Source organism: Entelurus aequoreus, linkage group LG02 (assembly GCF_033978785.1).
Source record: "Entelurus aequoreus isolate RoL-2023_Sb linkage group LG02, RoL_Eaeq_v1.1, whole genome shotgun sequence".
Lineage (NCBI taxonomy): Eukaryota > Metazoa > Chordata > Actinopteri > Syngnathiformes > Syngnathidae > Entelurus > Entelurus aequoreus.
In genome coordinates this window covers 91,968,299-91,995,526 of record NC_084732.1, presented here as the reverse complement: position 1 = coordinate 91,995,526, position 27,228 = coordinate 91,968,299, and the positions used below count along the sequence as shown (strand labels likewise).

Sequence of the window (27,228 nt, the reverse complement as noted above, 5' to 3'; positions counted from 1 at the left end):
TTATCCTTTCCAATGTTTTATGCCTTTTTAGTCAAAGAAAACCTTTTTTTATGACAAAACACAACATATGTAATATTTTACATCAACTTCAGATCTATTCGCCGATTCTAATAATTGTTATTGTTTTTTCCCACGTGTTATGCCTTTTATGCCAAATAGAAGTTGTTTTTTTTATCAATATAGCAAACACACAAAATATGCAATATTTTCTCCAAAAAATATTTAAAGAGGAATATTTGATGTGAAATAATTGGAGCCTTAAATGGGTCAATAATTCATAACATTGATTTTGATTCATTATTATATTTGAGCATGACAGTTTTAATGTAAAAAACATCTTTGTGTTATTAGAGTCAACATTGCAACTTTTACATTTCACCTGTAATGGCTTTCATTAAAGTATTAAAAACAAGTTACATATAGGGATAACGATAACGATAACGATAACGGATAACGTTAAAATGTAATATCGGATATTATCAGTATCGGTTTTTTTATTATCTGTATCGGTTTTTTTTTGTTTTGTTTTTTATTAAATCAACATAAAAAACACAAGATACACTTACAATTAGTGCACCAACCCAAAAAACCTCCCTCCCCCCATTTCTTTCTGTTATCAATATTCTGGTCCCTACATTATATATCAATATATATCAATACAGTCTGCAAGGGATACAGTCCGTAAGCATTATATATCAATATATATCAATACAGTCTGCAAGGGATACAGTCCGTAAGCATTATATATCAATATATATCAATACAGTCTGCAAGGGATACAGTCCGTAAGCATTATATATCAATATATATCAATACAGTCTGCAAGGGATACAGTCCGTAAGCACACATGATTGTGCGTGCTGCTGCTCCACTAATAATACTAACCTTTAACAGTTAATTTTACTCATTTTCATTCATTACTAGTTTCTATGTAACTGTTTTTATATTGTTTTACTTTCTTTTTTATTCAAGAAAATGTTTTTAATTTAGTTATCTTATTTTATTATTTTTTTAAAAAGTACCTTATCTTCACCATACATGGTTGTCCAAATTAGGCATAATAATGTGTTAATTCCACGACTGCATATATCGGTTGATATCGGTATCGGTAATTAAAGAGTTGGACAATATCGGAATATCGGCAAAAAGCCATTATCGGACATCCCTAGTTACATATTTTTACTTGCAACGTTTAAATATCAACTACAGATTTATCAGTTGACATAAAGTTACATTTTTTTTTATGTTTTATGCCTTTTCTGACAACGAATACTATTTTTTTTGGGCAAACACACATATTAGTGTCAATATTCCAACATTACATGACACATATTTACTCTTTTTTTTCCCACTTTTTATGTTTTTTTTTAATTGTAAGTAAAATATTTCTAGAATGTGCCGTGGTCCGTCAAAAAAACAAAACGCTGCAGGCCTCAAGTGCACTTATAGCATGTTCTACTACGTAACATACTATTACTACACTATTCTATGTTACAGTGGGTCTGGATGAATGTTTGCCTCATTCCTGTGAGAATCCTGCGTGTGAGAATAGCATTAAAGAGTGGGGCGTAGCTGCAGCGTGCTCAAGCAACCACCAGGTGGCATCTGTGAGCAGATAATACTCTATCACAGGGGTCACCAACGCGGTGCCCGCGGGCACCAGGTAGCCCGTAAGGACCAGATGAGTAGCCCGCTGGCCTGTTCTAAAAATAGCTCAAAGAGCAGCACTTACCAGTGAGCTGCCTCTATTTTTTAAATTGTATTTATTTACTAGCAAGCTGGTCTCGCTTTGCCCGACATTTTTAATTCTAAGAGAGACAAAACTCAAATAGAATTTGAAAATCCAAGAAAATATTTGAAAGACTTGGTCTTCACTTGTTTAAATAAATTCATTATTTTTTTTACTTTGCTTCTTATAACTTTCAGAAAGACAATTTTAGAGAAAAAAATACAACCTTAAAAATGATTTCAGGATTTTTAAACACATATACCTTTTTACCTTTTAAATTCCTTCCTCTTATTTCCTGACAATTTAAATCAATGTTGAAGTAATTTTTTTATTTTCATTGTAAAGAGTAATAAATACATTTTAATTTAATTCTTCATTTTAGCTTCTGTTTTTTCGACGAAGAATATTTGTGAAATATTTCTTCAAACTTATTATGATTAAAATTCAAAATTAATTATTCTGGCAAATCTAGAAAATCTGTAGAATCAAATTTAAATCTTATTTCAAAGTTTTTTGAATTTCTTTTAAAATTTTTGTTCTGGAAAATCTAGAAAAAATAATGATTTGTCTTTGTTAGAAATATAGCTTGGTCCATCCATCCATCCTCTACCGCTTATTCCCTTTGGGGTCGCTGGAGCCTATCTCAGCTACAATCGGGCGGAAGGCGGGGTACACCCTGGACAAGTCGCCACCTCATCACTTGGTCCAATTTGTTATATATTCTAACCAAGTGTAGATTGGATTTTAACCTATTTAAAACATGTCATCAAAATTCTAAAATTAATCTTAATCAGGAAAAATTACTAATGATGTTCCATAAATTATTTTTTTAATTTTTTCCAAAAGATTCGAATTAGCTAGTTTTTCTTTTCATTTTTTTCGGTTGAATTTTGAATGTTAAAGAGTCGAAATTGAAGATAAACTATGTTTCAAAATTTAATAGTCATTTTTTTCGTGTTTTCTCCTCTTTTAAACCGTTCAATTAAGTGTAAATATCATTAATTGTTAATAATAACATAGAGTTAAAGGTAAATTGAGCAAATTGGCTATTTCTGGCCATTTATTTAAGTGTGTATCAAACTGGTAGCCCTTCGCATTAATCAGTACCCAAGAAGTAGCCCTTGGTTTCAAAAAGGTTGGTGACCCCTGCTCTATCATCTCTTTCAGGTCTTGACACGGAGGAAAGTAAGTATTTTAGAAGTACTATACTCCTAGGGACACACCTCCCCGGAGTAGAAGACACAGCTGGTGTTCTGAGAAGGCTGCACCGGCTCATTGGGGCCCCAGAAGGTGAAGGTGACGGGCGCCTGGTCCATCCATTTGAAGACCGTGGGCCTCCTGCCCTCCCCGATCAGACCGATCCACACGTCCAACCACTGGCCGTCTGGGGGGGGGGGGGACGACAAAGGTGAGCAGGTGTGGTGAGACGAGGGTGAATCGTGACATGAACCTGCGTGGAAGCTGGTGCTGATCATCTCCTTGCTGTCCAGCGAGTGCAGGCTGGCCAGGGAGCTTCCTGTGCGGTTGCAGTGCCGCTGCGCCTCCGTCAGGTTCCGAGGCTCCTCCCTCACCAGCTGGTAGCACCAGCCATTCCAGGGCACCCAGCCGGACTCGCACGCCGTGTGGTTGTACATCAGCGACTCTGCACAGACCCAGGAAAGAAGGCGGTCCAACAAGCTCGGTACCAAAGGGGGAAGGGCACCTACCGGCCGGCGGCGTGGGCAGGGCTGACACTTTCTTCTTGCAGACGTACGGCAGCTGTTTGCTGCACCCTTCAGCTTCGTAGTTGTGCTGGGAGTTCAGGACTCCGCAGTCCGACTCAAAGATGACGGCGCGGGGGGGCATTCCTGTAACGGCAAATACAAAATAAAACAACGGCGCCGTCAAAAAACACTCCCTCAGTTTTGGCACTCACGGCCCATTAATGCCCCTCTGTCCTGGTCACTTTAAACCTGGACTGTCTCCTGGTCAGACCCAAGCCCAGGGAACCGCTATTTAGGGATGATACTCGAAACCGGTTTTCCCGGTTGTTTGATAAGAAAAGAACCGAGTCCTCGGACTCGAATCCCTTTTTGAGAACCGGTACCCGTTATCGAGACTGATTGATTGATTGAGACTTTTATTAGTAGGTTGCACAGTGAAGTACATATTCCGTACAATTGACCACTGAATGGTAACACCCGAATAAGTTTTTCAACTTGTTTAAGTCGGGGTCCACTTAAATTGATTCATGATACAGATATACACTATCATATATACTATCATCATAATACAGTCATCACACAAGATAATCACATTGAATTATTTACAATCAGGGGTGTGGAGGGGGGGGGATATGGACATCAAGTAGTGGACAGAGAGAGAGAGAGAGAGAAAGAGAAAGAGAAAGAGAAAGAGAGAGAGAGAGAGAGAGAGAGAGAGAGAGAGAGAGATCAGAAGGCATAAGAAAAAGAAAAAGAGATCAGAAGGCATAAGAAAAAGAAAAAGTATCTGCATTTGATTGTTTACATTTGATTATTAGCAATCCGGGGAGGGTGTTAGTTTAGGGTTGTAGCTGCCTGGAGGTGAACTTTTATTGCGGTTTTGAAGGAGGATAGAGATGCCCTTTCTTTTATACCTGTTGGGAGCGCATTCCACATTGATGTGGCATAGAAAGAGAATGAGTTAAGACCTTTGTTAGTTCGGAATCTGGGTTTAACGTGGTTAGTGGAGCACCCCCTGGTGTTGTGGTTATGGCGGTCATTTACGTTAAGGAAGTAGTTTGACATGTACTTCGGTATCAGGGAGGTGTAGCGGATTTTATAGACTAGGCTCAGTGCAAGTTGTTTAACTCTGTCCTCCACCTTGAGCCAGCCCACTTTAGAGAAGTGGGTAGGAGTGAGGTGGGATCTGGGGTGGAGGTCTAGAAGTAACCTGACTAGCTTGTTCTGAGATGTTTGGACCACTATAGTAAAGGAAAAGAGTTGATTCTTTATTCGAATCCCGTCCCGACCAGAAATGCTCCGTGGGACATCACAAGAAATGACGTCACGTAGCTCAGTCATTAGGCGCAGATAGCGAAAGCAGGAAAACAATGGACGGGAAAAAGCGCTCCAAGGTGTAATAAAGTTCAAAACAAAAGCTATAATCCATCGAATAACTTTACTGAGAGATTTTAGCAGGGTAAAACACATGACCAACACTTTTACGACCAACCGGAAACATAGCAACCAGGCTAGCAACGCACCTCCTTTACGGCAGCTGTCGCAACGTTCTTAAAACAACCGCAGCACATACATATATATACAACATATCTCCCTTTTTTAACTTTTGTTTTTCTGTCCTTGTAAACGTTACAAAATCACACTGTAGATGTGTTGTCTGTCTAATTATAAATAATGCAGACGAGGCGTGTCGGCTGAGTTCTTGACGTTTACTTTCACAGCGTGGCAACATGCAACACTTTTCGGGGCTACCGCGCATGTTCGTAACTCCCGTTGCATGCTGGGTAGTGTAGTTGTTATATTCTCTAGCTCAGGGGTCGGCAACCCAAAATGTTGAAAGAGCCATATTGGAGCAAAAATACAAAAACAAATTTGTCTGGAGCCGCAACAAATTAAAAGCCATATTACATACAAATAGTGTGTCATGAGATATACATTGAATTGAGATGACTTAAATGACTCTAAATGAGCTCAAATATAGCTACAAATGAGGCATAATGATGCAATATGTACATATAGCTAGCCTAAATAGCATGTTAGCATCGATTAGCTTGCAGTCATGCAGTGACCAAATATGTCTGATTAGCACTCCACACAAGTCAATAACATCAACAAAACTCACCTTTGTGCATTCACGCACAACGTTAAAAGTGTGGTGGACAAAATGAGACAGAAAAAGAAGTGGCATAAAAACACGTCCTAGAAAGTCATACATGTAAACCAGGGGTGGGCAATTAATTTTTACCGGGGGCCGCATGAGCAACCTGAGCACTGCTGGGGGGCCACACTGACAATATTTCAATTAAATTTTGCTCAAATTATTTTTGATATACCGTAAGATAGATAATAATAATAATAATATTTTCATTTAACCTAACTTATCTTTATACAAAAGCAGATGGCTTTTGATGGTTTTATTTTTAACACTTTCTTACACAACACTTCCTGATGTATATTACAATACAAAAATTTCAATTTCTGTCACTTTATCCTGCATCCTCTTTGTTGTAAAACCTTTATTTAACCAGATAAGAAAACATTGTGAACGTAGCACGCCTGTAAGGTGATTGGCGAAGAAGGAGGAAGCGTTGCTGTTGCGGAAATGAGGAGTGAGGATTGGTTTTCCTTTTGGAAAGAACGAGATAAGTTGAGCTGTGTTAGTATAGCATGCTCAATAAAAGTTTAAAAAGTGCATCAGACTTGGTGTGCACTTCTTCTGGACGCTACAATTGATGTCAGAAGTGGGATGAAATGCCTCCCAGTTCGCCTTGCCATCAAACCTGGGAGTCTTCATTGAGGGCGGAATTCCCCCCGTGGCAAGCAGCGTGGCTGCACCTGTAAACACTCTCTCTCTCTCTCTCTCTCTCTCTCTCTCTTTGCGGCGAGCTCCTCACGTGGCACGTACCTCCCGATGACGTAGCACACAAACAGTGCAGTATGCGCAAAGTTTTACTTCTGCCACCAATTGTAGCGTCCAGAAGAAGTGCACATCAAGTCTGACGCTCTTTTTAAACTTTTATTGAGCAAGCTATACTAACACAGCTCAACTTATCTCGTTCCTTCCACACGCACGTCTCCTCACTCCTCATTTACGCAACTCAAGAAGACAACATCTACTTCAGCAGGTCGTTACACTATATTCTTTAAACACAGCAACCTGTGTACCACAAATAAGCACACAGCTTTACCTTTACTTGTCTTGTTGAAAACACGCCATTCGTCATCAACTTTTCTCTTTTTAGTCGCTGTGCGCCTTCCCTCACAGGACATACGCACAATAACACTTTTCAAAATAAAAGCAGCACAGTTGTATTGCACGCACGACAAAGATGTTTTTTTAAATTTATTTTGTAATTTGAGATTGCCGCTGCGCGCACGAGCATACGTCCACACGGAAGTAATACAAATAACGCTTTTCAAAACAAAAGCAGCACCGTTGTATTGCACACTCGAAATAGATGCTTTTTAAAATTTATTTTGTAATTTATAATTGGCCTCACGCGGGCCGGACAGGGACGTACAAAGGGCCGGATGCGGCCCGCGGGCCGCACAATGCCCAGGTCTGATGTAAACGAACTAAGGTGAGTTCAAGGACCGCCAAAATTAGTAGGACAAAACGGCGCTTGCCAAATACTCGAATCAGTGAAGCATGTTTAATACAAACAGTGTGCTTTATAACAATTAGGGATGTTTGAGTCATGTTTGTCCTCCCACAGAAACCATATTAAAACAAAAAATATATTTTTTTCCCCTCATCCTTTTCCATTTTTCATACATTTTTTAAAAAAGCTTCAGAGAGCCACTAGGGCGGCGCTAAAGAGCCGCGGGTTGCCGACCCCTGCTCTAGCTCATAACATTTTTCCCCCATAAAGAAATAATGTTAACTCAATAAAGTGTATTTCTTTTTTTAGCTTTAACTTTTCATTTTTTTAGCATTGTAACCACATTTGCAAACAACTTTTCTCTTCATAGAATGTTCTTTCAATAAAGAAATAAAGTGCAAAAATGTCAAAGCATCATAACAAACAGTTATGATGGGGACGGCGTGGCGCGGTTGGGAGAGTGGCCGTGTCAGCAACCTGAGGGTTCCTGGTGCAATCCCCCACCTTCTAACAACTTCATCACGTCCGTTGTGTCCTTGAGCAAGACACTTCACCCTTGCTCCTGATGGGTCGTGGTTAGGGCCTTGCATGGCAGCTCCCGCCATCAGTGTGTGAATGTGTGTGTGAATGGGAGAATGTGGAAATAGTGTCAAAGCGCTTTGAGTACCTTGAAGGTAGAAAAGCGCTATACAAGTATAACCCATTTACCATTTATGTTCCAATAGCAGCAGAAGTGCACTTTTTGGAGAGCTGTATTATTTCCAGTTTTGTGCCCAAGGGACTGATTTTATTTAACACAATATTATAATTTATACACCTACAGTGATCACAGAGACAGCTTGTTTTTGTGTTACTGTATATATTTGTTTTTCTGAAAAATCCCACTTAATATACTTTGGGTAACAACAGTCAATATTTATTTATTTTATTTTATTTTTTTAGGTGGGTAACAGTCAATATTTATTTATTTACTAGATTTTATTTTTTCATTATATAATAAAAGTGAGCTTTTGTTAAACCAAATATTGTGTGTTTTTTTCCATATACAACAACCTATCTGGACTCGATAAGAGAATCGATAAGGAATCGGTTCGATAAGAGGATTCGATAATAGGCTCGAACTCGATAATTCCTTATCAAACATCATCCCTACCGCTATTAGGGATGGGTGTCATTTGAACCGATACCGGTACTCAACTTTACCAATTTTCTATACTTTTGTGTGTATTAAATGTCATCTCACAAGACCCTCGGGTACCGTGAATGTCAATCAAGTGACCAAAGTCAAGTCTTGGTGAAGATTGATGATCGCTCATTTTTAGGTCAATTTTTTAATGACTGACACACCCTCCGCCATCCACGTAATGTGCACCCGTGATATATATTTTTTCCAAAGACCACTCTCATTCCCTCTGATTGGCTCTGACCGGCAGAGGTTTAAAGTGAGCAGTTGCTGAGTCGTGTAATCCACGTTTGCCCTTAAAAGTCAACAAAACTAATGTAAGAAACAGAAAAAGAGTGTGCAGTGTTTTTGGTTTTTTTGACGCCATATTGGGTATTATCACGCACATGCAAACTTTCCACACAAATAAGGAACACGTTAAGAAACAACTTGTATCTAGAACAGGGGTCACCAACGCGGTGCCCGCGGGCACCAGGTAGCCCGTAAGAACCAGATGAGTAGCCCGCTGGCCTGTTCTAAAAATAGCTCAAATAGCAGCACTTACCAGTGAGCTGCCTCTATTTTTTGAATTGTATTTATTTACTAGCAAGCTGGTCTCGCTTTGCCCGACATTTTTAATTCTAAGAGAGACAAAACTCAAATAGAATTTGAAAATCCAAGAAAATATTTTAAAGACTTGGTCTTCACTTGTTTAAATAAATTAATTAATTTTTTTACTTTGCTTCTTATAACTTTCAGAAAGACAATTTTAGAGAAAAAATACAACCTTAAAAATGATTTTAGGATTTTTAAACACATATACCTTTTAAATTCCTTCCTCTTCTTTCCTGACAATTTAAATCAATGTTCAAGTAATTTTTTTTATTTTTATTGTAAAGAATAATAAATACATTTTAATTTAATTCTTCATTTTAGCTTCTGTTTTTTCGACGAAGAATATTTGTGAAATATTTCTTCAAATTTATTATGATTAAAATTCAAAAAAATTATTGTGGCAAATCTAGAAAATCTGTGGAATCAAATTTAAATCTTATTTCAAAGTCTTTTGAATTTCTTTTACAATTTTGGTTCTGGAAAACATAGAAGAAATAATTATTTGTGTTTGTTAGAAATATAGCTTGGTCCAATTTGTTGTATATTCTAACAAAGTGCAGATCGAATTTTAACCTATTTAAAACATGTCATCAAAATTCTAAAATTAATCTTAATCAGGAAAAATTACTAATGATGTTCCATAAATTCTTTTTTGAATTTTTTTGAAAAAGATTCGAATTAGCTAGTTTTTGTCTTCTTTTTTTCGGTTTAATTTTGAATTTTAAAGAGTCGAAATTGAAGATAAACTATGTTTCAAAATTTGTCATTTTTTTTGTGTTTTCTCCTCTTTTAAACCGTTCAATTACCGTATTTCCTTGTTTTGGCGCAGGGAATATAGTATTCGCACGTCTAGAATTACTGCCGGGTCAAACTCGTTTCTCAAAATAATTAACGCATGCTTGGCCTTATCGCCGGTTTATTATTGAAGCTGGATCAAATTCGTTTCGCAAAATATTAATTTTATTATCGCATGTCTATAATTTTCGCCGGGTCAAACTCGTTTCGCAAAATATTTAGCATATGGCTAGAACTTCCACCGGGTCAAATTCGTTACGTCACGAGTGACGCATCTGTCCTCCTTTTCAAAATGGAGGAAGCTGATTTCAGTAGTTTACTATCGCACAAAGGAAAAAAGATAAAGAGCTTTTCAGTAGGATTTAAGGTTCAAGCTATTGAATACCGGTACAGTATGGCGAAGTTGGTAGAGTGGCTGTGCCAGCAATCGGAGTGTTGCTGGTTACTGGGGTTCAATCCCCACCTTCTACCTTCCTAGTCACGTCCGTTGTGTCCTTGGGCAAGATGCTTCACCCTTTGCCTCTGATGGCTGCTGGTTAGCGCCTTGCATGGCAGCTCCCGACATCAGTGTGTGAATGGGTAAATGTGGAAATACTGTCAAAGCGCTTTGAGTACCTTGAAGGTAGAAAGGCGCTATACAAGTATAACCCATTTATCATTATCATTATTAATATACCGTAGCTGCGTGTGTGAAATACTGTATAAGTCATTAAATGACTCCCGCCTCCTGGTGGTAGAGGGCGCTGCCGCGCTAGTGATCCTTCTTGCGACTTCCTGTACTGCAGAAGAAGTGAACACACGCAGCAAGAGATTTATTTTTTCCCTCTGCCTGAACTTCTAACTTGGAGGATCACATACAGGTATCTAAAATAAAACAGTTTTCTAAACTGGACTTTCAATCGAAGCAGGAGGTAATAATTAAAGGAATATCTCCATCGAAACAGAGACTTTTAAAACTGAAGAAAGAAAATAAGGAAGACTTCTATAAACAAGTTATCGATGCTTTTGGTCAGAAGGAGCTGCAAATGGACTCCATTTATAAGTACAGGTAAGACCATAATAACGTTTTTGTTAATTAAATGTGCTTTTCATGATGGTATGCTTACATCACACTCAAAGCGCACGCCTAAATTTTATGGATTCCTTTTGGTAAACGCCGGAGTGAGAAGAGGTTTTAAAATAATTACCGCATGCACGGCCATCCCGCCGGTTTCCGGTAAACGCAGGTGTGACAGGAGGTTTTAAATTAATTAACGCCCCTGCGGCTATTCAAGGAAATACGGTAAGTGTAAATATCATTAATTATTAATAATAACATAGAGTTAAAGGTAAATTGAGCAAATTGGCTATTTCTGGCAATTTATTTAAGTGTGTATCAAACTGGTAGCCCTTCGCATTAATCACTACCCAAGAAGTAGCTCTTGCTTTCAAAAAGGTTGGTGACCCCTGATCTAGAAGGACTGTGCTGCCCCCCCAAACACCCGCCCGCGTCTCATCGGATCCAAAAAGACTTCTTCAGCGAGCGCCAGGCAAGTCTGGGCGAAAACATCTTGAAGAATCTCTAACATGCAACTCTTCAAGGGGGTTAGAGAAATGTCCGCCTGCTAGCTGTCACTTTCACCACACACACACTTTCTAGATATATAAAGAAGTGTGTTTACAACATTAATAATATATACATACTATGCAAATATAAAAAAGCTTGTTGTGAAAAATGAGTTGGAATTTCACAAGAAAAACTTATATGTTATAATAAAAGTCGTCATTTCACTCAACGGAAGTCAAAATTTTACAGGAAAAACTGAACATTTGTGCAATATTATGATAAAAGTTGGAATTTTACTCAATTACAGTTGCAATTTTACAAGAAAAGCTTAAAATTTTTGCAATTTTATGAAAAGAGTCGTAACTTTACTCGACAAAAGTCACAATTTTATAAGGAAACTTGAACATTTTGGCAATATTATAGTAATAATCGGAATTTTACTGTAGAAGATAACTGTTAATGGCCACTATAGTCCTAGTAGCGTAGTGTATTTGTTCATCCTATGGTCACATATGGGTTGTCTTACGTCAGTACCGGAAGACGTAAAATCAGCCGTTCACCTGGCGGGGTTTTTTCGGGGATGAATAGGGAAGTCCTTCTTTAGCTGCCATCTTGTTTTATCATATATTGCTGCCTTTGCACCTGTCAATGTTTACTTTTGTATGCACAGTAAATCAACACAAAAATCCTGACTTTGGAGCAATGTTCACGGACTCTAGTATTTGGCTGTCTGTTAGATGCAATGGTTTTCTGTATTGGGACCATGATTTATGTCCTAACTTGGTCACACCTCCTCATATGGAAGCTACTTTTCCTCGTTGATGTCTCAAGAAGGGTAGAAACACAAGAACACACACACACACACACACACACACACACACACACACACACACACACACACACACACACACACACACACACACACACACACACACACACACTTTCTAAATATATAAAGATTTGTATATACAACATTAATAATATATACATACCATGCAAATATAAAAAAGTGAGTTGGAATTTCACAAGAAAAAAGGTCACAATTTCACAAGAAAAACAGAACTTTGGCAGTATTATAATAAAAGTCCTCATTTTACTCAAAGCAAGTCAAAATTTTACAAAAAAAACAGAACATTTGTGCAATATTATGATAAAAGTTGGAATTTTACTCAATAACAGTCGCAATTTTACAAGAAAAGCTTAACATTTTGGCAATTTTTTGAAAAGAGTCGTAACTTTACTCGACAAAAGTCACAATTTTATAAGAAACACGTCTTGTTTTATCATATATTGCTGCCTTTGCACCTGTCAATGTTTACTTTTGTATGCACAGTAAATCAACACAAAAATCCTGACTTTGGAGCAATGTTCACAGACTCTAGTATTTGGCTGTCTATTAGATGCAATGGTTTTCTGTATTGGGACCATGATTTATGTCCTAACTTGGTCACACCTCCTCATATGGAAGCTAGTTTTCCTTGTTGATGTCTCAAGAAGGGTAGAAACACAAGAACACGCACACACACGCACACGCACACTTTCTAAATATATAAAGATTTGTATATACAACATTAATAATATATACATACCATGCAAATATAAAAAAGTGAGTTGGAATTTCACAAGAAAAAAGGTCACAATTTCACAAGAAAAACAGAACTTTGGCAGTATTATAATAAGTCCTCATTTTACTCAAAGCAAGTCAAAATTTTACAAAAAAAACTGAAAATTTGTGCAATATTATGATAAAAGTTGGAATTTTACTCAATAACAGTCGCAATTTTACAAGAAAAGCTTAACATTTTGGCAATTTTTTGAAAAGAGTCGTAACTTTACTCGACAAAAGTCACAATTTTATAAGAAACACGTCTTGTTTTATCATATATTGCTGCCTTTGCACCTGTCAATGTTTACTTTTGTACGCACAGTAAATCAACACAAAAATCCTGACTTTGGAGCAATGTTCACGGACTGTAGTATTTGGCTCTCTGTTAGATGCAATGGTTTTCTGTATTGGGACCATGATTTATGTCCTAACTTGGTCACACCTCCTCATATGGAAGCTACTTTTCCTTGTTGATGTCTCAAGAAGGGTAGAAACACAAGAACACACACACACACACACACACAAACACACACACGCTTTCTAAATATATAAAGATGTGTATTTACAACATTAATAATATATACATACTATCCAAATATAAATAAGCTTGTTGGAATTTCACAAGAAAAAGGTCACAATTTCTCAAGAAAAACTTTGATTTTTGGCAGTATTATAATAAGTCGTAATTTTACTTAACGTAAGTCCAAATTTTACAAGAAAAACTGAACATTTGTGCAATATTATGATAAAAGTTGGAATTTTACTCAATAACAGTCGCAATTTTACAAGAAAAGTTTACAATTTTGGCAATTTTATGGAAAGAGTCGTAACTTTACTCGACAAAAGTCACAATTTTATAAGAAAATTTAAACATTTTACTAATAATTGGAATTTCACTTGGCAATATCATGACATAAGTCATAATTTTACTGTAGAAGCTAACTGTTAATGGCCACTATAGTCTTAGTAGCGTAGTGTTTTTGTTCATCCTATGGTCACATATGGGACGCAGGTTGTCTTACGTCAGCACCGGAAGTCGTAAAGTCAGCCGTTCGGGGATGAATAGGGAAGTCCTTCTTTAGCTGCCATCTTGTTTTATCATATATTGCTGCCGTTGCACCTGTCAATGTTTACTTTTGTACGCACATTAAATCAACCAACAATCCTGACTTTGGAGCAATGTTCACGGATCCTAGTATTTGGCTCTCTATTAGATGCAATGTTATTGGGACCATGATTTATGTCCTAACTCGGTCACACCTCATTTCATCATCATCATTTCTTTTTATTCCTTTCATGAAAATGCATATATACAAGCCATATACAGTTGACACTTTCATAGTTTTTTTTGTTTCTTATACATTTCCATGATCAGAAAGGAGCAGATGGAAGAATACTATTCTTATATTCATCTGCCCCTCCTCATATGGAAGATACTTTTCCTTGTTGATGTCTCAAGAAGGGTACAAAACACACACACACACACACACACACACACACACACACACACACACACACACACACACACACACACACACACACACACACACACACACACACACACACACACACACACACACACACACACACACACACACACACACACACACACACACACACACACAGTATTACAATGTGCTATAAAAGGCCTTATTGAGCAAGAATAACACCCAGCATGCAACACAAAGAGCTTCTTCACATGGCCCGTCCCACTGTTGCACTGACCCACACCACAGAGACTTCATTAGTTTAGTTTAGCCTCAACACACCAGGAATATTCTCTGTGTCCAACTGACCCAGGTTGACTTCTTCTCAATTGTTAGGAAGAAGAAGAAAACTTATTTCAATATCTGCAATGACGAGGGCGGCCAGGGTCACATGGGTTTAGGCCGCGCCCCACAGAGAGTGGGAATTGATTAACGTGGACCCCGACGTAAACAAGTTGAAAAACTTATTGGGGTGTTACCATTTAGTGGTCAATTGTACGGAATATGTACTGTACTGTGCAATCTACTAGTAAAAGTTTCAATCAATCAATCAATCAAAAAGGAAGCAGCGTCACCTGTTTCCCAGCGCAGGACGGAGAGCGGGGACCCGTCTGACCACTGCCAGCCTTGGGACGTGTCTAACTGATGGAGGCCTATCCACATCTTGTCAGGCATCACGCTGAAGCCGTCTAAAACTAAAGAGAGAAGGAGTTGAGCGTGTGGTCGGAACCACTCCATGCAGTAAGGTGAAGATACAGTGGTGGTCAAAAGGGTACATACACGTGTAAAGAACATGATGTCATGGCTGTCTGGACTTTACAATCATTTCTTATTTTGTTGTGATGTAGTGATTGGAGCACATACTTGTTGCTCACTAAAAACATTCATGAAGTTTGCTTCTTTTATGAATTTATTATGGCTCTACTGAAAATGTGAGCTGGGTCAAAAGTATACATACAGCAATGTTAATATTTGCTTACATGTCCCTTGGCAAGTTGACCTGCAATAAGGCACTTTTGGTAGCCATCCACAAGCTTCTGCTTGACCACTTGACCACTCCTCTTGACTAAATTGGATGAAAGGCCTCACCTTTTCTCCTCCAAACATATTGCTGGGTATTGTGGCCAAACAGCTCCATTTTTGTTTCATCTGACATCACGTGGACAAAGATAAGACCTTCTGTAGCGGGGGTCGGCAACCCGCGGCTCTAGAGCCGCATGCGGCTCTTTAGCGCCGCCCTAGTGGCTCTCTGGAGATTTTTCAAAAATGTATGAAGAATGGAAAAAGATGAGGGGGAAAAAAATCTATTTTTTTGTTTTAGTATGGTTTCTGCAGGAGGACAAACATGACTCAAACCTCCCTAATTGTTATAAAGCTCACTGTTTATATTAAACATGCTTCACTGATTCGAGTATTTGGCGAGCGCCGTTTTGTCCTACTAATTTTGGCGGTCCTTGAACTCACCGCAGTTTGTTTACATCAATCAATCAATCAATCAATGTTTATTTATATAGCCCTAAATCACAAGTGTCTCAAAGGGCTGTACAAGCCACAACGACATCCTCGGTACAGAGCCCACATTCTCTGGAGATTTTTCAAAAATGTATGAAGAATGGAAAAAGATGAGGGGAAAAAAATCTATTTTTTTGTTTTAGTATGGTTTCTGTAGGATGACAAACATGACACAAACATCCCTAATTGTTATAAATCACACTGTTTATATTAAACATGCTTCACTGATTCGAGTATTTGGCGAGCGCCGTTTTGTCCTACTAATTTTGGCGGTCCTTGAACTCACCTTAGTTTGTTTACATGTACAACTTTCTCCGACTTTCTAGGACGTGTTTTATGCCACTTCTTTTTCTGTCTCATTTTGTCCACCAAACTTTTAACGTTGTGCGTGAATGCACAAAGGTGAGTTTTGTTGATGTTATTGACTTGTGTGGAGTGCTAATCAGACATATTTGGTCACTGCATGACTGCAAGCTAATCGATGCTAACATGCTATTTAGGCTAGCTATATGTACATATTGCATCATTATGCCTCATTTGTAGCTATATTTGAGCTCATTTAGTTTCCTTTAAGTCCTCTTAATTAAATGTATATCTCATGACACATGTAATATGGCTTTTAATTTTTTGCGGCTCCAGACAGATTTGTTTTTGTATTTTTGGTCCAATATGGCTCTTTCAACATTTTGGGTTGCCGACCCCTGTTCTAGAGGAACTTTCTGTGGTCAGATGAAACAAAAATTTAGCTGTTTGGCCACAATACCCAGCAATATGTTTGGAGGAGAAAAGGTGAGGCCTTTCATCCCAGGAACACCATGCCTACCGTCAAGCATGGTGATGGTTGTATTATGCTCTGGGCCTGTTTTGCTGCCAATGGAACTGCTGCTTTAAATGGGACAATGAAAAAGGAGGATGACCTCCAAATTGTTCAGGACAAGCTAAAATCATCAGCCCGGAGGTTGGGTCTTGGGCGCAGTTGGGTGTTCCAACAGGACAATGACCCCAAACTAGGGATGTCCGATAATGGCTTTTTGCCGATATCCGATATGCCGATATTGTCCAACTCTTTAATTACCGATACCGATATCAACCGATACCGATATCAACCGATATATGCAGTCGTAGAATTAACACATTATTATGCCTAATTTGGACAACCAGGTATGGTGAAGATAAGGTACTTTTAAAAAAATGAATCAAATAAAATAAGATAAATAAATTAAAAACATTTTCTTGAATAAAAAAGAAAGTAAAACAATATAAAAACAGTTACACAGAAACTAGTAATTAATGAAAATGAGTAAAATTAACTGTTAAAGGTTAGTACTATTAGTGGAGCAGCAGCACGCACAATCATGTGTGCTTACGGACTGTATCCCTTGCAGACTGTATTGATATATATTGATATATATAATGCTTACGGACTGTATCCCTTGCAGACTGTATTGATATATATTGATATATAATGCTTACGGACTGTATCCCTTGCAGACTGTATTGATATATATTGATATATAATGCTTACGGACTGTATCCCTTGCAGACTGTATTGATATATATTGATGTATAATGTAGGAACCAGAATATTGATAACAGAAAGAAATGGGGGAGGGAGGTTTTTTGGGTTGGTGCACTAATTGTAAGTGTATCTTGTGTTTTTTATGTGGATTTAATTAAAAAATAAATAAATAAATAAATAAAAATAAAAAAACGATACTGATAATAAAAAAAACCGATACCGATAATTTCCGATATTACATTTTAACGCATTTATCGGCCGATAATATCGGCAGACCGATATTATCGGACATCTCTACCCCAAACACACCTCAAAAGTGGTAAAGGAATGGCTAAATCAGGCTAGAATGAAGGTTTTAGAATGGCCTTCCCAAAGTCCCGACTTAAAGGTGTGGACAATGCTGAAGAAACAAGTCCATGTCAGAAAAGCAACACATTTAGCTGAAGTGCAGCAATTTAGTGGTCAAGCAGAAGCTTGTGGATGGCTACCAAAAGTGCCTTATTGCAGGTCAACTTGCCAAGGAAGCAAATATTAACATTGCTGTATGTATACTTTTGACCCTCACATTTTCAGTAGAGCCATAATAAATTCATAAAAGAAGCAAACTTCATGAATGTTTTTAGTGAGCAACAAGTATGTGCTCCAATCACTACATCACAACAAAATAAGAAATGATTGTAAACTCCAGACAGCCATGACATCATGTTCTTTACACGTGTACGTACACTTTTGACCACCACTGTACTTATTATTACGTCTTACATGTTTTGGAGTGGAGATCATCCGGGGAGGACACGCTGAGCAAATCTGCTCCTTGGCTCCGACAAGAATCCAGAGCTTGCTGCCAGGTGACGGCGGCGCCGGGAACAAACTGGTAGCAGGAGTCTCCCTCTGGTCCCACAAACAGGGTCTGGCAACCCTTCTCTGAGAAGTCAAAAGTCAAAAGTCAAAAAAGAGACGTTGACGCCAACCTTGTCAACAACACCACGTGCCGGGCGTTAGACAGTGCCCCTTCTTCCTGTCCTGGTCGTAGTCCGAGGAGGTGGAGCACCAGGAGAGCCCCGGGAAGTCGGAGTCCGGGAGGCAGCCGTGGTGCCAGCTTCCGTTGTACTTGAAGGGAAACTCGCAGGGAGCGCCGGCAGAGTTGCCGTTGGTGGTGTGGATGACTGCGGGAACCAAGCACACCAGAACGTCAGGGAACTTGCACGTGATCCTGGCAGTACCATACAATATCTCATCTAAGGACAAGAACCAGTTTTTCCCACGGAGTTGCAATCAATTTGTGGCGGTGGATTAGATTACATAATTTAAAAAAAAAAAAGGCAAAACAATGTTACACATACCGTTCAAAAGTTTGGGGTCACCCAAACAATTTAGTGGAATAGCCTTCATTTCTAAGAACAAGAATAGACTGTCGAGTTTCAGATGAAAGTTCTCTTTTTCTGGCCATTTTGAGCGTTTAATTGAGCCCACAAATGTGATGCTCCAGAAACTCAATCTGCTCAAAGGAAGGTCAGTTTTGTAGCTTCTGTAACGAGCTAAAGTGTTTTCAGATGTGTGAACATGATTGCACAAGGGTTTTCTAATCATCAATTAGCCTTCTGAGCCAATGAGCAAACACATTGTACCATCAGAACACTGGAGTGATAGTTGCTGGAAATGGGCCTCTATACACCTATGTAGATATTGCACCAAAAACCAGATATTCGCAGCTAGAATAGTCATTTAGCACATTAGCAATGTATAGAGCAGGGGTCACCAACGCGGTGCCCGCGGGCACCAGGTAGCCCGTAAGGACCAGATGAGTAGCCCGCTGGCCTGTTCTAAAAATAGCTCAAATAGCAGCACTTACCAGTGAGCTGCCTCTATTTTTTTAATTTTATTTACTTACTAGCAAGCTGGTCTCACTTTGCCCGACATTTTTAATTCTAAGAGAGACAAAACTCAAATAGAATTTGAAAATCCAAGAAAATATTTGAAAGACTTGGTCTTCTTTTGTTTAAATAAATTCATTAATTTTTTTACTTTGCTTCTTATAACTTTCAGAAAGACAATTTTAGAGAAAAAATACAACCTTAAAAATGATTTTAGGATTTTTAAACACATATACCTTTTTACCTTTTAAATTCCTTCCTCTTCTTTCCTGACAATTTAAATCAATGTTCAAGTCAATTTATTTTTTTTATTGTAAAGAATAATAAATACATTTTAATTTAATTTTTCATTTCAGCTTCTGTTTTTTCGACAAAGAATATTTGTGAAATATTTCTTCAAACTTATTATGATTAAAATTCAAAAAAATTATTCTGGCAAATCCAGAAAATCTGTAGAATCAAATTTAAAACTTATTTAAAAGTCTTTTGAATTTCTTTTAAAATTTTTGTTCTGGAAAATCTAGAAGAAATAATGATTTGTCTTTGTTAGAAATATAGCTTGGTCCAATTTGTTATATATTCTAACAAAGTGTAGATTGGATTTTAACCAATTTAAAACATGTCATCAAAATTCTAAAATTAATCTTAATCAGGAAAAATTACTAATGATGTTCCATAAATTATTTTTTTAATTTTTTCAAAAAGATTCGAATTAGCTAGTTTTTCTCTTCTTTTTTTCGGTTGAATTTTGAATTTTAAAGAGTCGAAATTGAAGATAAACTATGTTTCAAAATTTAATTGTCATTTTTTTCGTGTTTTCTCCTCTTTTAAACCGTTCAATTAAGTGTAAATATCATTAATTATTAATAATAACATAGAGTTAAAGGTAAATTGAACAAATTGGCTATTTCTGGTAGTTTATTTAAGTGTGTATCAAACTGGTAGCCCTTCGCATTAATCACTACCCAAGAAGTAGCTCTTGCTTTCAAAAAGGTTGGTGACCCCTGCTCTAGAGTGTATTTCTTTAAAGTTAAGACTAGTTTAAAGTTATCTTCATTGAAAAGTACAGTGCTTTTCCTTCAAAAATAAGGACATTTCAATGTGACCCCAAACTTTTAAACGGTAGTGTACATTAAAAGAAACATCTGTGGAATTAGTCAGTACCTCCAGGAAGTCGCCATGTTGCAATCGTGACGAATTAACACAAATTCAATCAATTTGTGGCGGTGGATTAGATTACATAATTAAAAAAAAAAAAGGCAAAACAATGTTACACATATATTAAAAGAAACATCTGTGGAATTAGTCAGTACCTCCAGGAAGTCGCCATGTTGCAATCGTGACAAATGAACACAAATTCAATCAATTTGTGGCGGTGGATTAGATTACATAATTAAAAAAAAAAAAGGCAAAACAATGTTACACATATATTAAAAGAAACATCTGTGGAATTAGTCAGTACCTCCAGGAAGTCGCTATGTTGCAATCGTGCCAAATGAACACAAACTGAATGGATTCCCCACATAATTTGGCCAATCTGCATCATTTCCACCAATCAAATGAGTCTCTAAGCGGCACGTCAACTGTCTAATCAAAATGGTGTTTGTTTCTCGTGTAGACAATACATCAACTCTTTATTGATCCAACCACACAATTGTTGTAGCTCTGACCTACTTCCTGTTCCTTTCTACACCCCATAGCCTTCTGGGTAATGTAGTACATAAACATTTCACTTCCTTGTTGACATGTATTACTACATGTATTTAATCAAGACGATTAAGAATTGATTGTCGTTTGCAATGCTGACCTAGCAGAGAGGCAGCATTTACGTGTTAGACATGTTGAGGTGTGACGATATTCTCTCATTTACCAACAAAAAGGAGCGCTATAGATCACTCTCAGCAGTTGACAAATGGTCTTAAAGTGCGGGGGTGAATGTGTTGGAACATAAATTAATGTTTACGAAGGACAAACACAATATTAAGTGTAAAACATTACGTGTTAAACATTATTAAGTGTAAAACATTACGTGTTAAACATTATTAAGTGTAAAACATTATTAAGTGTAAAACATTATTAAGTGTAAAACATTAAGTGTAAAACATTATTAAGTGTAAAACATTATTAAGTGTAAAACATTATTAAGTGTAAAACATTAAGTGTTAAACATTATTAAGTGTAAAACATTATTAAGTGTAAAACATTAGTGTTAAACATTACGTGTTAAACATTATTAAGTGTAAAACATTATTAAGTGTAAAACATTAACTGTAAAGCATTATTAAGTGTAAAACATTAAGTGTAAAACATTATTAAGTGTAAAACATTATGAAGTGTAAAACATTATTAAGTGTAAAACAATAAGTGTAAAACATTAAGTGTAAAACAATAAGTGTAAAACAATAAGTGTAAAACATTAAGTGTAAAACATTAAGTGTAAGACATTAAGTGTAAAACATTAAGTGTAAAACATCATTAAGTGTAAAACATCATTAAGTGTAAAACATTAAGTGTAAACATTATTAAGTGTAAAACATTAAGTGTAAAACATTATTAAGTGTAAAACATTAACTGTAAAGCATTATTAAGTGTAAAACATTAAGTGTAAAACATTATTAAGTGTAAAACATCATTAAGTGTAAAACATTAAGTGTAAACATTATTAAGTGTAAAACAGTAAGTGTAAAACATTATTAAGTGTAAAACATTAACTGTGAAGCATTATTAAGTGTAAAACATTAAGTGTAAACATTATGAAGTGTAAAACATTAAGTGTAAAACATTATTAAGTGTAAAACATTAAGTGTAAAACATTATTAAGTGTAAAACAATAAGTGTAAAACATTATTAAGTGTAAAACATTAAGTGTAAACATTATTAAGTGTAAAACATTATTAAGTGTAAAACATTAAGTGTAAAACATTATTAAGTGTAAAACATTATGTAGTGTAAAACATTATTAAGTGTAAAACAATAAGTGTAAAACATTATTAAGTGTAAAACAATAAGTGTAAAACAATAAGTGTAAAACATTAAGTGTAAAACATTATTAAGTGTAAAACATTAAGTGTGAGACATTAGGTGTAAACATTAAGTGTAAACATTATTAAGTGTAAAACATCATTAAGTGTAAAACATTAAGTGTAAACATTATTAAGTGTAAAACATTAAGTGTAAAACATTATTAAGTGTAAAACATTAACTGTAAAGCATTATTAGGTGTAAAACATTAAGTGTAAAACATTATTAAGTGTAAAACATTATGAAGTGTAAAACAATAAGTGTAAAACATTATTAAGTGTAAAACATTATTAAGTGTAAAACAATAACTGTAAAACATTATTAAGTGTAAAACATTATGAAGTGTAAAACATTATTAAGTGTAAAACAATAAGTGTAAAACATTATTAAGTGTAAACATTATTAAGTGCAAAACATTATTAAGTGTAAAACATTAAGTGTAAAACATTATTATGTGTAAAACATTAAGTGTAAAACATTATGTGTAAAACATTAAGTGTAAAACATTAAGTGTAAAACATTATTAAGTGTAAAACATTAAGTGTAAAACATTAAGTGTAAAACATTATTAAGTGTAAAACATTATTAAGTGTAAAACAATATTAAGTGTAAAACATCATTAAGTGTAAAACAATAAGTGTAAAACATTATGAAGTGTAAAACATTATTAAGTGTAAAACATTATTAAGTGTAAAACAATAAGTGTAAAACATTATTAAGTGTAAACATTATTAAGTGCAAAACATTATTAAGTGTAAAACATTAAGTGTAAAACATTATTAAGTGTAAAACATTAAGTGTAAACATTATTAAGTGTAAACATTATTAAGTGTAAAACATTATTAAGTGTAAAACATTATTAAGTGTAAACATTATTAAGTGTAAAACATTATTAAGTGTAAACATTATTAAGTGTAAAACATTATTAAGTGTAAACATTATTAAGTGTAAACATTATTAAGTGTAAAACATTATTAAGTGTAAAACATTATTAAGTGTAAACATTATTAAGTGTAAAACATTATTAAGTGTAAACATTATTAAGTGTAAAACATTAAGTGTAAAACATTATTAAGTGTAAAACATTAAGTATAAACATTATGAAGTGTAAAACATTAAGTGTAAACATTATTAAGTGTAAAACATTATTAAGTGTAAAACATTATTAAGTGTAAACATTATTAAGTGTAAAACATTAAGTGTAAAACATTATTAAGTGTAAAACATTATTAAGTGTAAACATTATTAAGTGTAAAACATTAAGTGTAAAACATTATTAAGTGTAAAACATTAAGTGTAAACATTATGAAGTGTAAAACATTAAGTGTAAACATTATTAAGTGTAAAACATTAAGTGTAAAACATTATTAAGTGTAAAACATTATTAAGTGTAAAACATTAAGTGTAAACATTATGAAGTGTAAAACATTAAGTGTAAACATTATTAAGTGTAAACATTATTAAGTGTAAAACATTATTAAGTGTAAAACATTATTAAGTGTAAACATTATTAAGTGTAAAACATTAAGTGTAAAACATTATTAAGTGTAAAACATTATTAAGTGTAAAACATTAAGTGTAAACATTATGAAGTGTAAAACATTAAGTGTAAACATTATGAAGTGTAAAACTATCAGTTAGGACCAAGCAGTCAGCAGACAATAAGGAAGACTTTGGTGGTGTTGCTTTCTAAAATAATAATAAATGTTTGCTACTGGTTATGATCCATAAAAGAGTCATGTGATTCTAAGATCTAAGTGTGTGTACTTAGTGTGTGTCTGTGTGATACAAAAGAGTAAAACATCAATACTGTATGTGTTTGACAATGTTTGTAGAACTCCTGTACTTTTTGAGATGACAAGAAACACTAAAAAGCAGAAAACTAATTCATGTTATAGGAAAGGAAGCATCAAAAGATGACATATTTTGCTGCTAGTTAAGCCACTTTAGGCCTTAAAACCCCCAAAAGGCCGTAATGTTGTTGACTTCTCATCAGTGGCAACAATTTGACACACTTGTTATGTATCGCTTCTTGCTTATTTTATTGCTTCAATGTAACAGACTGCACTTTGTACACTTCTTGCTTTATTGACATTTATTATTCTGACCCGCCCAAGTGTTGCACTTTTGAAACAACGTCCACCGTCAGGTTGTTTATTGATAGTAGGCTCCAGAAGTATACAACACGCCGTTTGACGACGTTTAATCAATGTCGGGCTCTGACGTTGATTGGACCATTGAATTGTGGTCATTTCTGAGCCAATATTCTACAACATAAATACATGACACAACATACTTTTTGACAACGTTTAATCAACGTTGGGTTCTCAGTGTTTCCCATAAACTGCCAAGATACCCGTGGCGGTGGGGGCGTGGCTACGGGCGTGGTCACAATGACATCATCGAGTAATTTGCATAATTTAATACAATGATATGATTTTCTCTAAAAAGGCTTAAAAAATTTATACTTACTGGGGATGTCCGATAATGGCTTTTTGCCGATATCCGATATTCCGATATTGTCCAACTCTTTAATTACCGATACCGATATCAACCGATACCGATATCAACCGATATATGCAGTCGTGGAATTAACACATTATTATGCCTAATTTGGACAACCATGTATGGTGAAGATAAGGTAATTTAAAAAAAAAAAATTTGACTGAAATATATTTATTAATTGTGGTTCTTACAAAAAATATATCTTATAAAATATAAAAGCTAAAATGTCTCTTAAAGCTCTGCCCCTTTAATTAGTGCATACTAAATCATTTAACTTTAGCCTACTACTACAACCATATTATTTACCAGCAACATAAAGTGAAACAGAGGCAGAGGTGTCCTGCCACAGTCAGTAACAAATAAACCGAAAACAGTAGTGGTCAAATACAAATAAGGCAACAAGAGAAGTATCCTACACTTCTCTTTTGTAAAGTAAATGTGAACAGCCTATATGGGCATCTACATCAACTATATGATTTGCCTGAGAAGCTGGACAGGACAAAAAATAAATAAAACATTTTTTTTTTAAATAAAAAAAAAATTTTTTTTATATTTGTGGCGGACATAATTATTTCGTGGCGGGCCACCAAAAATAAATGAATGTGTGGGAAACACTGGTTCTGATGTTGACCGTTGAATTTTGGTCCTATTCCACAACACAAATACAACATTGAAACAACATGCTTTTTGACAACGTTTATTCAATGTCAGGTTGTGACGTTGATTTGACCATTGAACTGTGGTCATTCCCAACCAACAACGTGGATCCAACGTCAGACGCCAATGTTGTCCCGATTTACAAACACAACTATTTCGCAACGTTGTTTTAAAGACAGTTTTAAAGGATATGTACGTATAATCAACGTTGCAGCGCAAAGAGAAGCAGGCCCACAAATGGCCCCCGTGTCGTACTTTGGACACCCGTGCAGTATTCATGTATTAGTCATGCAGCAGAGTAAATAATGGCTGAAGAAGCACTGTCAAAAGAAGGTTGATAGTGCAGTGTTTCCCATAACCTGCCAAGATACCTGCGGCGGTGGGGGCGTGGCTATGGGCGTGGTCACCATGACGTAATCAAGTAATTTGCATAATTTACTACAATGATTTGATTTTCTCTAGAAAGGCTCAAAAAATGTATACTTACTAATGAATAATAACAGTTTTGTTTTAAACGTCCATCCATCCATCCATTTTACAATATAATTACAACACTTTATGTACATATTTATATACAGATTTGACTGAAATATATGTATTAATTGTGGTTCTTACAAAAAATATATCTTATAAAATATAAAAGCTAAAATGTCTCTTAAAGCTCTGCCCCTTTAATTAGTGCATACTAAATCATTTAACTTTAGCCTACTACTACAACCATATTATTTACCAGCAACATAAAGTGAAACAGTCAGTAACAAATAAACAGAAAACAGTAGTGGTGGTAGATGGACACAGAGCTTCATCAAACATCTGATCCACTGAACAAAGAGCTCCAGAAATCTTGAACTTTAGACTGCCATCAGTTTTACTCCCTACACTTAACCATGTGTTTCCTACTGCCTGCACACTTTGCACCCTTTGTTATATACACATGTTGTGTTTCTAATATAAATACATCTAATAAAGTCAAATACAAATAAGGCAACAAGACAAGTATCCTACACTTCTCTTTTGTAAAGTAAATCTGAACAGCCGATATGGGCATCTACATCAACTATATGATTTGCCTGAGAAGCTGGAGAGGACAAAAAAAAAAAAAAAAAAAAAAAAAATTTAATAAATTTTTTTTAAATTTGTGGCGGACGTAATTCTTTCGTGGCGGGCCGCCACAAATAAATGAATGTGTGGGAAACCCTGTAGTGAATCATGAGGCACATGAAGACATGACACTTAGTAAGAACAACATGAGCCGCTTTAGTTGTTGTCGTCTGCTCGCATAACGACAACATTAGCAGACAGGTTGTCTCCATTAGACTTAGAAATGTACAAGAACCAGTTTGAACACACCTCGGTGTCACACCTGTACCTGTCTGCACACCTGAGAGGAGGCTCATGTTGTACTTAGCTGCAATTATAAACACATATGATGTTGGACATTAGCGCCTAAAGCAGACTTTTATTTCTTACAAAAATTGTACACACTTTTATTTTTGTGAAACTTTTATTTTTTTTACTTTTTTAATCAAACTTGAATTGAATTTGAAGCATGTTTTGTTCACAAATTATTTGATAGGAAATAAATTGTTCAATAACAAACATTTAAATTAATGAAATGTTTTAAATGTCTGGTAACATTTTGCCTCTTTTTGTTTTTGTGTCATTTTTTATTTTATTCCCAAACCTTATCTGATAGTGATTTTATATTCTATCTTTTTTATGGACATTTACAGTTTATAATCTCACCAAATGTTGGTATTTTTCCTGCAAGTATAATGGATGTCCTGAACAAGTTGACCCTGGGCTAACCTTCCCAGTGACGCAGCAGGAAGGGGCTGGGAGCATGTTTGTGGTCAAGTTTCGTATGAATTAATTGACATTTTACATGCACTTAT

At 35.7% G+C, this 27,228-nt stretch overlaps 1 protein-coding gene across 3 annotated transcripts in view; it reads right to left on the bottom strand.

Annotated features, from left to right (window-relative positions):
* The window catches only part of ly75 (lymphocyte antigen 75), a 91,187-nt gene that overhangs the window by 54,172 nt on the left and 9,787 nt on the right, over positions 1–27,228 (bottom strand). The window contains exons 3-8 of one of the 3 annotated variants that reach the window (XM_062035019.1): positions 18,269–18,442; positions 18,039–18,200; positions 14,821–14,940; positions 3,436–3,576; positions 3,180–3,371; positions 2,953–3,113 (exon numbers count right to left, since the gene is read on the bottom strand). In XM_062035019.1, the coding sequence (XP_061891003.1) occupies positions 2,953–3,113; positions 3,180–3,371; positions 3,436–3,576; positions 14,821–14,940; positions 18,039–18,200; positions 18,269–18,442 (950 nt within the window). Of the gene's footprint in view, positions 1–2,952; positions 3,372–3,435; positions 3,577–5,554; positions 5,641–14,820; positions 14,941–18,038; positions 18,201–18,268; positions 18,443–27,228 lie in introns of those variants that run through there. The other 2 variants (XM_062035011.1, XM_062035025.1) reach the window with 2 other exon arrangements.